This window comes from Oncorhynchus nerka, linkage group LG24 (assembly GCF_034236695.1).
Source record: "Oncorhynchus nerka isolate Pitt River linkage group LG24, Oner_Uvic_2.0, whole genome shotgun sequence".
Taxonomy (NCBI): Eukaryota; Metazoa; Chordata; class Actinopteri; order Salmoniformes; family Salmonidae; genus Oncorhynchus; species Oncorhynchus nerka.
The window spans coordinates 40,997,810-41,010,211 of NC_088419.1; the positions used below are offsets into that span (position 1 = coordinate 40,997,810).

General features: G+C 45.4%; 1 protein-coding gene across 3 annotated transcripts in view; it reads right to left on the bottom strand.

Moving 5' to 3' along the window:
- LOC115107502 (1-phosphatidylinositol 4,5-bisphosphate phosphodiesterase beta-4) overlaps positions 1 to 12,402 on the bottom strand; it is a 177,574-nt gene that overhangs the window by 28,725 nt on the left and 136,447 nt on the right. For all 3 annotated transcript variants that reach the window (XM_065008902.1, XM_065008898.1, XM_065008901.1), the window contains 14 exons: positions 9,999 to 10,142; positions 7,538 to 7,617; positions 7,211 to 7,264; positions 7,037 to 7,118; positions 6,769 to 6,869; positions 4,806 to 4,863; positions 3,549 to 3,657; positions 3,093 to 3,303; positions 2,904 to 2,997; positions 2,524 to 2,603; positions 2,285 to 2,369; positions 1,964 to 2,054; positions 1,674 to 1,769; positions 675 to 838 (listed from right to left, as the gene is read on the bottom strand). In XM_065008902.1, the coding sequence (XP_064864974.1) occupies positions 675 to 838; positions 1,674 to 1,769; positions 1,964 to 2,054; positions 2,285 to 2,369; positions 2,524 to 2,603; positions 2,904 to 2,997; positions 3,093 to 3,303; positions 3,549 to 3,657; positions 4,806 to 4,863; positions 6,769 to 6,869; positions 7,037 to 7,118; positions 7,211 to 7,264; positions 7,538 to 7,617; positions 9,999 to 10,142 (1,449 nt within the window). The remainder of the gene's footprint in view (positions 1 to 674; positions 839 to 1,673; positions 1,770 to 1,963; positions 2,055 to 2,284; positions 2,370 to 2,523; positions 2,604 to 2,903; positions 2,998 to 3,092; positions 3,304 to 3,548; positions 3,658 to 4,805; positions 4,864 to 6,768; positions 6,870 to 7,036; positions 7,119 to 7,210; positions 7,265 to 7,537; positions 7,618 to 9,998; positions 10,143 to 12,402) is intronic.

Consider the following 12,402-nt stretch of genomic DNA (forward strand, 5'->3'; position numbering starts at 1 on the left):
TTTCTGATCAACTTGATGTTATTTTAATGGACAAAAAAAGTTGTTTTTTTTGACCCCAAACGTTTGAACCGTAGCATATAAACTGGAGCTACTTACGAAGGATGACATTGAATGTTCCCGAGTGGCTTGGTTACAGATTTGACTTAAATCTGCTTGAAAATCTATAGCAAGACATGAACATGGCTGTCCAGCAATGAGCTTGAAGAATGTAAAAAAGAATAATGGGCAAATGTTGTACAACACAGATTTGCAAGGTTCTTCAGATATTTACCCAGAACGACTCTGTAATCACTGCCAAAAGGTGATTCTAACATTTATTGACTCAGGGGTTTGAATACTTATCTAATCAATATATTAGTGCTTTATTAGCCATTAATTAAATAAACAATTCTTCCACTTTGACATTACAGAGTATTTTGTGTAGATTGTTGACAATTACAATTAAATCCACTTTGTAACACAACGGAAAGTGGAAAAGTCAAGGCCTGTGATTACGTTACGTAGGCACTGTACTACAGACCAAAATATACTCCAGTATATCTACACGACGTGTACATAATGTATCTCAGTCATCACCTGAACACACAACTGAACACAGAGACTCTTGTTTTGGGGGTCATAGGTTACAAAGTCTTAGCTAAAAAAAACAAAAATTATTTTCACAAAATGTCTACCTTTTTGATGCTGTTGTCCCTCTCCCTCTCCTCTCCGTCTTTGTTCACACTCACGCTGACACTGTCGCTGACACTGACACTGGTGCTGAGGCTGTTCTCTTCACTAGGTTCCTCTGATGTACACGTCTTCAAGTCAGGAATCACATCCTTCACGTCACCTAGAGCTACAGAAACACACTGTTACCCTCCAACACACGCCGTTCAAAACAGGCCCCCCTGTTTGTGAAGCTTTAAAAGTGAATGTCCTGCAATTCTCCACATTCTGCCACGACTCATGTCACGTTCGTATAATATCTGAATGGGGGCACCCTGGAGGTCAGGGCCACTGGGTTCGTGCCTGGTCAGTAATTCAACCATGATTACTAGAAGGTTTAGATAGCTGGCAAGACTGAAAAAAAATAGCTTACAATCTATAAAATGTTAGCTGACGTGGGCTAATTGAGTGACTGTCAGTGACTGACATAACAAGAGAAACACATTTCAAAATTGCACGCTGTGTATTTCTGCTATCCTAACCAACGGCAAGCTGAGACCCCCGTTGACTTCCTAAGCGGCAGCTTATGTCTACACTCTTAGAAAAGAAGGGTTCCAAAATGGTTCTTCAGCTGTCTCCACAGGAAAAATCCTTTTGGTTCCAGGTAGAACCCCTTTGGGTTCCATGTAAAAACCCTCCGTGGAAAGGGCTCTACATAGAACCCGAGAGGTTTCTACCTGGAACCAAAAGGATTCTACCTGGAACCAAAAAGGGTTCTTCAAAAGGTTCTCTCCTATGGGGACAGCCGAAGAACCCTTCAGGTTCTAGATAGTATAGGAACAACACAGGTCAAAGACACACACCTACTCCAGTAAACCGACTCATAATTGCCTGAATATCTCAGCATCCAAAGTGACCACACACCAGCACATAAAGGAGAAGAACAGGCATACACACATGTAAATATCTGCACACACACACACACACACACACACACACACACACACACACACACACACACTCACCGTTCTCCACATCTTCCTCTGTCTCTGCTCCTAGTAAGATGGCTGGTGTGTTGGTCTCTCCTGCCTCCATGTGCTTCTTAAAAGACTCTAACTGCTCTGCAGAACACACACACACACACGCAACAACACAACTCAGCATAGTGTAAGTCAATCCAAAAACAACATGCAGAATGACTCAGAACAGGCAGGTCCAGCAGTAGCGACATCTGCGTGAAACTAAGGGATATAAAATTAATCTTTGCATGAAGTTAACAGTCACGTGAAAGACGAGACTGTCGCTGTCAACGTACTCTGTTCCACCTCGGGTTTCAAGCGTTTGTTTTTGATGAGGATTTTGCGTTTGAGATCGTTGGGAGAAGGCAAGGGACGACCCGCCTCAACCTGGCAACAACAGCAAACATTACATTTATTTAGTTGTTGTTTAAAAATAAAATAAAAATGACTCAAGACATTTGCAGTAAATGGTTCATTTTCTGTAGCATGGAAATATGACATCTACATTGTTTACCATGTCATCCTCAACTGTCAGACATGGTACAGATACAGATATGGACACTGTAGATAAGAAACAGACAGGTATAGATATATAGTGTGCTAGAAGGTGGACTCACAGGGAATCCCTCAAGGGGATGCCTCAGTAGGTATTCTCCAAAGATCTCCTCACAATAACGAGCCATCTTATACTGCTGGGGTTTACTGAAACACACAGGATTGTTTGTTGTTGTTGTTGCCATTAAATCAAATGCAATAATAGTTACATGTCATTTCGATCAGATGCACAGGAATGAATGATAACATTGCCATGTGCAAAGTTGTCAAAAAAATATTCTGGATCACTACGAAATCCTACCTGCAGTGGTTTTCAAATGACAGGATCACGGGATACTCAGACGTCACAAAGGCAGTTTCCCTGATGGCTGAGATCACGTCCTTTATGACGGGGGAAACAACAACATGGGGATTGATGTTGAAAATCGCCCATTGATCCATTACTGATCATTCTCCTTATAAGTCTCTCTGGATGCGAGTGTCTGATCAATAACTACAGTGTAACTTTCGAATGGAGCTGCAGGTTGCAATCAGATGCCGTATCAATCTATCAACACAAGAGGGCAGACTTGCCATACGTAATGAATACAACATTCTGACTAATCGTCTCCATTCTTGGAGTGAGTGTGTGTGTGAATGTGAGTGTGCGTGTTCCGTGCATGCATGAGTCTGTGTATGTACCTTGAAGAGGATGTCAGTACACATGGCCTTGCCATGAGTGATGATAGGCTCCTGGTCTTCTCCTTTCCCATCCCAGCAGTCCAGCTCTACACACCTGACACAAATACAAAAACAATTTACACACATTATATAAAACATACACACACACACACACACACACACACACACACACACCTTCTCGACCCCTACCTGCAGCCGGAGAGCAGCACCTGTCTGTACATCTCCACGGAGGACTTCCCTCCGAACTGCCTCCCGTTCAGGTAGGTGTTGTGGGACGAGGCAATGAAGTAGTGGGCCAGAGGCTGCTCCATGTCCTGGTACAGCTCCAGACAGTCCAGGAACACCGGGGCATTCTCATCTGACATCAGGTACCTGCAGAAGCCATCACTGGACATACGGCCTGGGGGAGAGGAGCAGAGGGGGAGGGGAGAGGAGGGGGAGGAGCAGAGGGGGAGGGGAGGCGGGAGTAAGCGAGTGTCTAAGAGTGTCTGTTTAACATACACTCTTCAACTTTTTTCCTCAACTCTCACACAACCAACATGTGGGTACATTAGTATGAGGCCGGTGTGCTCTTTTGTTATTCACCAGAAGAGGGCAGCAGTGCTCTTCCCTCTCTCTCACTCTCCTGCCATCCCACTCTCTCACCTTTCTTCTTGAGGTCGGGGTCTCTCTCATACTTCTCGATGATCTGCATGGCTCGTTTAGGGTCGTAGAAGGGGAACAGGATCTCATTGAGTCGCGGGTCGCGCTGGTTCTGGATAACGCAATGACACAGAAGACCGTCTCACTCACAAGCGCACACACACACACGTCACTGCACACTAAGAACTTTCGGACCCATTCCTAACTTGAGAAATGTGCATGGAACTTGAGCTTCTGCGCAGATCTACCCATGAATACTAATGCCTGACTTCGGCAAAACTTTGCAGAAACGCGTTTATGGTTTTAAGCTACTGTCGAGAAACTTGACGTGCACAAGTCATGTGACCAACTGAGTTGAACCCGGGTGTCTTCTGCGTGCCATAAAACTATTTTATCCCGCCGATCTAATTAGCTCGTGAAGCTAGCGCCAGTTTTCAGGTCTTACGCAAGGGTTAAACTACATATCATGCGCGGGTTGCTTTAACGAACCACCTCTGTTCAATTTCTCAGGTTAGGATCGGGACCATTATGGCAAGAGACAGCAATTAAAACACACACACACACATACACACACACAGCTGACGCTTACAAACAAAATGCGGGTTGACACCTTACACTGACACAGTGACAATGGATATAGTACTATCCGGTACAAACACACCTTTTATTTGTGGGTGTTGACAAGTGACAATGAAAACCAAAAAGCCAGTTACTGGTACAGAGCGACTGCAATGAGGTGGGGAGAAGAGGTGTGTGTGTGTGTGCTCGTCAGAAGTAGGGAGCTAACGGGTGTAGTCTTACAAGACGAGACATATGACAACACCACTGGCCACTAAAGCAGAAGGGAACACATTTTTCCAGAGCCTTTGTACTACTCGGAATCTACTCGGTGTTGCACACAGAGAAAGAGAAGCAGGCACACGTACAGAAGGTAGAAGTGGAAGCAGGTATGTTTTTCAGCCAAAGCAGAGAAAGACAAACAGGCAGCAAGGAACAGGCAAAGATGGCCGAACAGGGAGCCCCTCCCTCCCCAGGGTTACACAATCAGTCACAAGTATGCGGGGGGGGGGCGTGCAGCTTAGAGGGTCAGGATGAAATTATCCCTAGACAATGATTTAAGGTCAGTCTTGCATTGTTATCCCCCCCAAATGCGAACTGATCCTAGATCTGTGCCTAAGGGCAACTTCTACCCTGTGCCAGGTGAGAGGGGAGGGGGTCAAGCAGTCACACAGTGAAGTTAATGAATGATAAAGAGCTTACTTCATTCAGAAAGCTGACTAACTGGTCTACGTTTAAAAAATCACTTTTGTCCCCATTGCTGCAAAGGAATTCATTAGAAAGACAAAATGTTAGGATTCTTAAAACCCTCTCAGTCAGTCAGTAACTAGAAAGGGTCAAAATAGAGCACTGTCATGTTACACTTTCATAAGAACATTCTAGAAACATGTTAACATCACCACTGGTCAATCATTTAATAACCGTTGAGTTGATTTAAAAGAAACGTGTTAATGTGTCCCTGATTAAGCAGATTAGCTTGTCCGGGGGTTATTAGTAGAGCAGCTGTAGGCCGTCTAAGAAATTTGATCTCTCAAACAAAGCACCAACAGACAGTGCATTCGGGAAGCATTCAGAGCACTTGACTTTTCCCACATTTTGTTACGTTTACAGCCCTGTTCTAAAATGGAGGGGCAAAAAAAAGAATCCTCATTAATCTGCACAAAATGCCACATAAAGACAAAGCAAATAAAACATTTAACATCGTTTGCAAATGTATAAAACAAAATGTACTATCACATTCAGACCCTTTACGCAGTACTTTGTTGGAGCACTTTTGGCAGCGATTACAGCCTCGAGTCTTCTTGGGTATGAAGCTTGACACACCTGTATTTGGGGACTTTCTCCCATTCTTGTCTGCAGATCCTCTCAAGCTCTGTCAGGTTGGATGGGGAGTGTCACTGCACAGTTATTTTCAGGTCTCTCCAGAGATGTTCGATTGGGTTCTGGCTGGATAACTCCAAGGACATTCAGAGATTTGTCCCGAAGCCACTCCTGCGTTGTCTTGGCTGTGTGCTTAGGGTCATTGTCCTGTTGGAAGGTGAACCTTCGCCCCACTCAGAGCTCCTGAGTGCTCTGGAGCAGGTTTTCATCAAGGATCTCTCTGTACTTTGCTCTATTCATCTTTCCCTCGATCCTGACTAGTCTCCCAGTCCCTGCTGCTGAAAAACATCCCCACAGAATGATGCTGCCACCACCATGCTTCACCATAGGGATGGTGCCAGGTTTCCTCCAGACGTAACGCTTGGCATACAGGCCAAAGACTTCAATCTTGGTTTCATCAGACCAGAGAATCTTGTTTCTCATGGTCTGAGAGTCCTTTAAGTGCCTTTCGGCAAACTCCAAGTGGGCTGTCAAGTGCCTTTTACTGAGGAGTGGCTTCCGTCTGGCCACTCTACCATAAAGGCCTGATTGGTGGAGTGCTGCAGAGATGGTTGTCCTTCTGGAAGGTTCTCTCATCTCCACAGTGGAACTCTGGAGCTCTGTCAGAGTGACCATCGGGTTCTTGGTCACTGCTCTGACATGCACTGTCAACTGTGGGGACTTATATAGACCATGTCCAATCAACTGAACTAAAAAAAAGCTCAATTTCGAGTCTCATAGCAAAGGTTCTGAATACTTATGTAAATAAGCTTTGTCATTGTGGGTTGTTGTGTGTATATTGATGAGGACATTTTTCTATTTCATCCATTTCAGAATAAGGCTGTAAGGTAACAACATTTTAAAAAAGGAGTCTGAATACTTTCTGAATGCACCGTAGAACAACACTCTCTCTCTCTCCTGTCATTCACATAAACAGTATATACTATACACACTACAGTTATCAACCCAAACTGTTACTAAATACCTCTTCACTACAAGTATCACTGTTGGGACCATGCTGGAAAAAACACATAGCAATAAAATGCTATATAGATGGTGTGCTGTAAACGCCTGACCAGTGAGCAAAACTGGTTGAAAACACATATTTACAATCAGTTTTGACGTTGACAAGATGTCTTCTCAACCAGTGTAAGACCTTGTTACTCCTACCCTTACTGTACACTCAGATGTGACTAGCATTTATGGTGCCGCTAGCTTCCTAGAGTAGAGCGAGGTTAGATCATGGAGAGGGGAGTGTACAGCGAGCAGAGGAGGTTCTGGGGGAGTGAAGTTGGTGACCACTCACATTTTCTTGAAGAGCTCCTCGATGTCAGTACGAGGGCAGATCTTCTGAGTCAGGGCATAGAAGATGTCGAAGGGGAACGCTGCGTGTTCTATCTCATCGTTCTGAGGGAGAGAGCGGTTTACACGTGTTTACACCAGGGGAGGAACAGAGTGGCACACGGGGTACACAGCAGTGTTCTCACGCCATCATTGTGAAGACGGAAGGGAGATCCGACGACAGAATCACAGCAAAAAAAAAAGGGGGAACCGTGCAAAAGCATCCAATTTACCTTCCCGCTAGGCAGCCCCAGTTCCTTCAGAGCCTGAAAGATTCCTTTCTCTGTTTTCCCAGACGCAAATGTCCGTGTGATGCTGAAACAGAGCGAGGTCAGCCGTCGTCACAACGCCCATTGGATGAACTCAAATGACTGATAAATGTCATTACCAACCGAAGTGTCTCTTACGTTCTCACTGGGATCTGGCCGTTCACATTGGTCAGAAAGCACATCCTCATCCAACTAAAAAAAAAAAGAAGAGGAGAGACGACACATATTGAGGTGTGTGTGTGTGTGTGTGTGTCTTTGGGGGGGTTTTCTCTAGTAAAACAAGGAAAATTCAGACAAGTGGGGGGCATTTAGCCGGTCCCTACAAGGAAAAAGGCAATTTTAGGCTTAGGGGTTAGGTTTAGGGTTACTATTACGGTTAGGTTTAGGAGTTAGGGTTAGGGGTTAAGGGTTCGAGTTAGGTTTAGGGGTTAAGGAAAATAGGCTTTTGAATGGGTGTCTACTCACTGTTTCTTGAGGCAGGTCATAGGACAGACGTTATTGGCTCTGAAATTGTGGATCACTGACCTCAAACCCTCCGTCCACTTCTGCAAACAAACAGAGAAAGAAAGAAACAAACAAACACAAGCGTTCACACATACATACACTATATATCCATAAGTATGTGGACACTCCTTCAAATTAGGGGATTCAGCTATTTCATCCACACCCGTTGCTCACAGGTGTATAAAATAGAGCACACAGCCATGCAATCTCCATAGCTAAACAATGGCAGCAGAATGGCCTTACTGAAGAGCTCAGTGACTTTCAACATGGCACAGTCATAGGATGCTACCTTTCCAACAAGTCTGCTCATCAGATTTCTGTCCTGCTAGGGCTGCCTCGGTCAACTTTAAGTGGCATTATTGTGAGGTGGAAACATCTAGGAGCAACAACGGCTCAGCCGCAAAGTGGTAGGACACACAAGCTCACAGAACGGGAACGCCGAGTGCTGAAGCGCATATTGCGTAAATATCGTAACACTCACTATTGAGTTCCAAACTGCCTTTGGAAGCACACGTCAGCACAAGAGCTGTTCGTCGGGAGCTTCATGAAATGGGTTTCCATGGCTGAGCAGCCGCACACAAGCCTAAGATCACCATGCGCAATGCCGAGCGTCGACTGGAACGATGTTAAGCTCGCCGCCATTGGACACTGGAGCAGTGGAAATGCGTTCTCTGGAGTGATGAATCACACTTTACCATCTGGCAGTCAGACAGACGAATCAGGATTGCCAGGAGAACGCTACTTGCCCCAATGCATAGTGCCAACTGTAAAGTTTGGTGGAGGAGGAATTATGGTCTGGTGCTGTTTTTCATGGTTCGGGCTAGGCTTCTTAGTTCCAGTGAAGGGAAATCTTAAAGCTACAACATACAATGACATCATAGACAATTCTGTGCTTTCAATTTTGGGTCAACAGTTTGGGAAGGCCTTTTCCTGCTTCAACATGACAATGGCCCCGTGCACAAAGCGAGGTCCATACAGAAATGGTTTCTAGAGATCGGTTTTGGAAGAACTTGACTGGCCTGCACAGAGCGAGCCAGGCCTTATCGCCAAACTTCAATAATGCTCTTGTGGCTGAATGGAAGCAAGTCCCCACAGCAATGTGCCAACATCTAGTGGATCGACTTCCCACAAGGGTGGCGGCTGTAATAGCAGCAAAGGAGGGACCGACTCCATATCAATATCCCTGATTTTGGAAGGAAACGTTTGACGAGCAAGTGTCCACATACTTTAGGCCATGTAGTGAACTTACACAATACACACACACGCGCGTCCGGACGTTTACTTACTCACAGCGTATCCGGTTTCACTGTGTCTGTGTGTGTGTGTGTTCTCTCCTCACTCACAGTGTTTGTCTAATTTCCTCTCTCTGTTTAATTTCAAAGCAGCCACGACCAAACAGCAGATGCAGATGTATGCACACAGCCATCCTGCCTGTGTGTGTGTGTGTGTGTAAACACCGTTGATTTCAGATCTCCCTCGCCTCTCTCTCTCTCTCTCTTCCTCTCTATAACACATCTTGTCCGGCTCCCATCTCTTTCAACAGACATTAGCCTTAATACGTGAGGCAGCGTGCCGTTTGTCTCTGGGCTACGCGTGTGCGCATGTGTGTATTGTTCACAGGCTGTGCTGATGTGAACGACTGTGTCAGCTCTTCAGGTCTGCTGCAACTAACCTGCTGAGCGTGTGAGATGGTGTGTTAGTGTGTGTGTGTGTGTGTGTTTGGTGTCTGTATATGAGAGAGCAAGAGAACAAGGTAGCATGAATGAGCGTGTGCTAGTGTGTGGGTGTGTGTGTGTGACCTTCACGTTCAGCTGGTGATGGCAACTCTAGGTAGTTTATTATCATTCATTTGGCATAAACCCCACGTTAACCAACCCCCCCCCCCCCCCCCCCGCTATCTCTCGCTCCGTCTCTTATATATGCCTTATCAGGAATCCAACGAAAACAACCACATCAAACAATTCAGCGTCATCTGTTCACTGATACATCGGTTCACTTCTTCAGTAATCAGACGGTGTCTTCTGCTCCCAGCTGACTGAGAACTCCAATCTTCCCATTTCTTCTAACACATTTCTTCTAACACTAGCCACAGCTTTCCATGTCACCACCAGAGTGCAATGTTTAGCATGATGACCCCTGCAAGGGCTAGCGGGGAAAGAGGGCGAGAGCGAGAGGGACAGAGAGACACCCTGGCTGCGTGACGGCATTACCCTAGCATTGTCTGGATTCACTACCAACATGTGCAACAGTAGGGGTTGACTGGCTCTGTTAGAGTTGAGTAACGTTATATTCATGTTGTAATAGTGTTGTATGAGCCCTGTGCCAGTTTTAATGGATCAGTCGCGGCGTGTAATGCGGTATGGATGTCGTATGAACGTTGTAACAATGCTGTCATAACATGATGTTAACGTTGTGTATTTACCCTAGCTGTGTCTGGCCTGTCAGCCACCATGTACATGAAGGAGAGGTTGACGAGATCGGTCCCACTACAGACACAGATGACACATCCCTCCAGCTCCTCCTCTTTCTTCCCCGCTGCCTCGAACGAAGACAGAATCTTAGGGTCCTAGAGAGAGGGGGAAGAGGGAGAGCGAGAGGCAGAGAGGGAGGCAGAGAGAGGGGGAAGAGGGAGAGCGAGAGGGAGAGGCAGAGAGAGAAGGAGAGGGATACAGTTGAATTCAGAAGTTTACATGCACCTTAGCCAAATACATTTAAACTCAGTTTTTCACAATTCCTGACATTTAATCCTAGTAAAATTCCCTGTCTTAGGTCAGTTAGGATCACCACTTTATTATAAGAATGCGAAATGTCAGAATAATAGTAGAGAGAATGATTTATTTCAGCTTTCATCATTTCCTTCATCACATTCCCAGTGGGTCAGAAGTTTACATACACTCAATTAGTATTTGGTAGCATTGCCTTTAAATTGTTGAACTTGGGTCAAACATTTCTGAGTCGGGTTGGTAGGCCTCCATGCTTGCACATGCTTTTTCAGTTCTGCCCACAAATGTTCTATGGGATTGAGGTCAGGGCTTTGTGATGGCCACTCCAATACCTTGACTTTGTTGTCCTTAAGCCATTTTGCCACAGCTTTGGAAGTATGCTTGGGGTCATTGTCCATTTGGAAGACCCATTTGTGACCAAGCTTTCACTTCCTGACTGATGTCTTGAGATGTTGCTTCAATATATCCACATACTTCTCCATCCTCATGATGCCATCTAGTTTGTGAAGTGCACCAGTCCCTCCTGCAGCAAAGCACCACAACATGATGCTGCCACCCCCATGCTTCACGGTTGGGATGGTGTTCTTTGGCTTGCAAGCCTCCCCCATTTTACTCCAAACATAACGATGGTCATTATGGCCAAACAGTTCTAGTTTTGTTTCATCAGACCAGAGTACATTTCTCCAAAAAGTACACTCTTTGTCCCCATGTGCAGTTGCAAACCGTAGTCTGGCTTTTTCATGGCGGTTTTGGAGCAGTGGCTTCTTCCTTGCTGAGCGGCCTTTCAGGTTATGTCGATATAGGACTCGTTTTACTGTGGATATATAGATACTTTTGTACCTGTTTCCTCCAGCATCTTCACAAGGTCCTTTTTTTTGCGTTATTATCGTATTTCGTCGCCCTCCTATCTGCCTAGCAGCTAGCCAGCTAGCATACGTTCACCGGCTACCGTAGCACTGTAGTAACTATCACACTCAACTGAACGACTTGATTAGTGTAGTGTTAGCTAGCTACATAGCTAGCTACATAGTTGTCTTTGCTGTCTTCGTATCCAATATAATTGTGTAACTTAGAGTGTGGAGTCTTAGAGTGATAATTGCGTTATTATCGTATTTCGTCGCCCTCCTATCTGCCTAGCAGCTAGCATACGTTCACCGGCTACCGTAGCACTGTAGTAACTATCACACTCAACCGAACGACTTGATTAGTGTAGTATTAGATAGCTACATAGTTGTCTTTGCTGTCTTCGTATCCAAGATAATTGTGTAGTTTAGAGTGTGTAGTCTTAGAGTGATTATCTTAATTCACCGAGGTTAGCTAGCCAGCTATTTTGTCGTCCTTAACGTAGGAGACACTCCTAGCTAGCCAATAGCCAGCCAACGTCTACTGAATAGAACTTTCGCATTCCGGTCGCATTCCGCGTCGCTCCACAGGTAGTATCACTTTTTCACTTCATTTCATTACAGTCCCAACGGTGTGATTTGTTTGATCGTAAGCTAGCTACATAGCTAGCTACATAGCCGTCTTTGTTTCAAAGATAATTGTGTAGTCTAGAGCGATTTTCTAGGTTAGCTAGCCAGCTATTGTCGTTCTCCTACGCAACGTAACGTAACCAACACTGCTAGCTAGCCAGCTAGCTCCCGATAAGCAGCATTGTAGAAACTTCACACTCAACGGTACGACTTGATTAGGGTAGTGTCAACAACGCAGCTAGCCTACCCCAGCAGTACTCTATCATTTTAATCATTTTAGTCAATTAGATTCTTGCTACGTAAGCTTAACTTTCTGAACATTCGAGACGTGTAGTCCACTTGTCATTCCAATCTCCTCTGCATTAGCGTAGCCTCTTCTCTAGCCTGTCAACTATGTGTCTGTCTATCCCTGTTCTCTCCTCTCTGCACAGACCATACAAACGCTCCACACCGCATGGCCGCAGCCACCTAATCTGGTGGTCCCAGCGCACGACCCACGTGGAGTTCCAGGTCTCCGGTAGCCTCTGGAACTGCCGATCTGCGGCCAACAAGGCAGAGTTCATCTCAGCCTATGTCTCCCTCCAGTCCTCGACTTCTTGGCTCTGACGGAAACATGGATCACCACAGACAA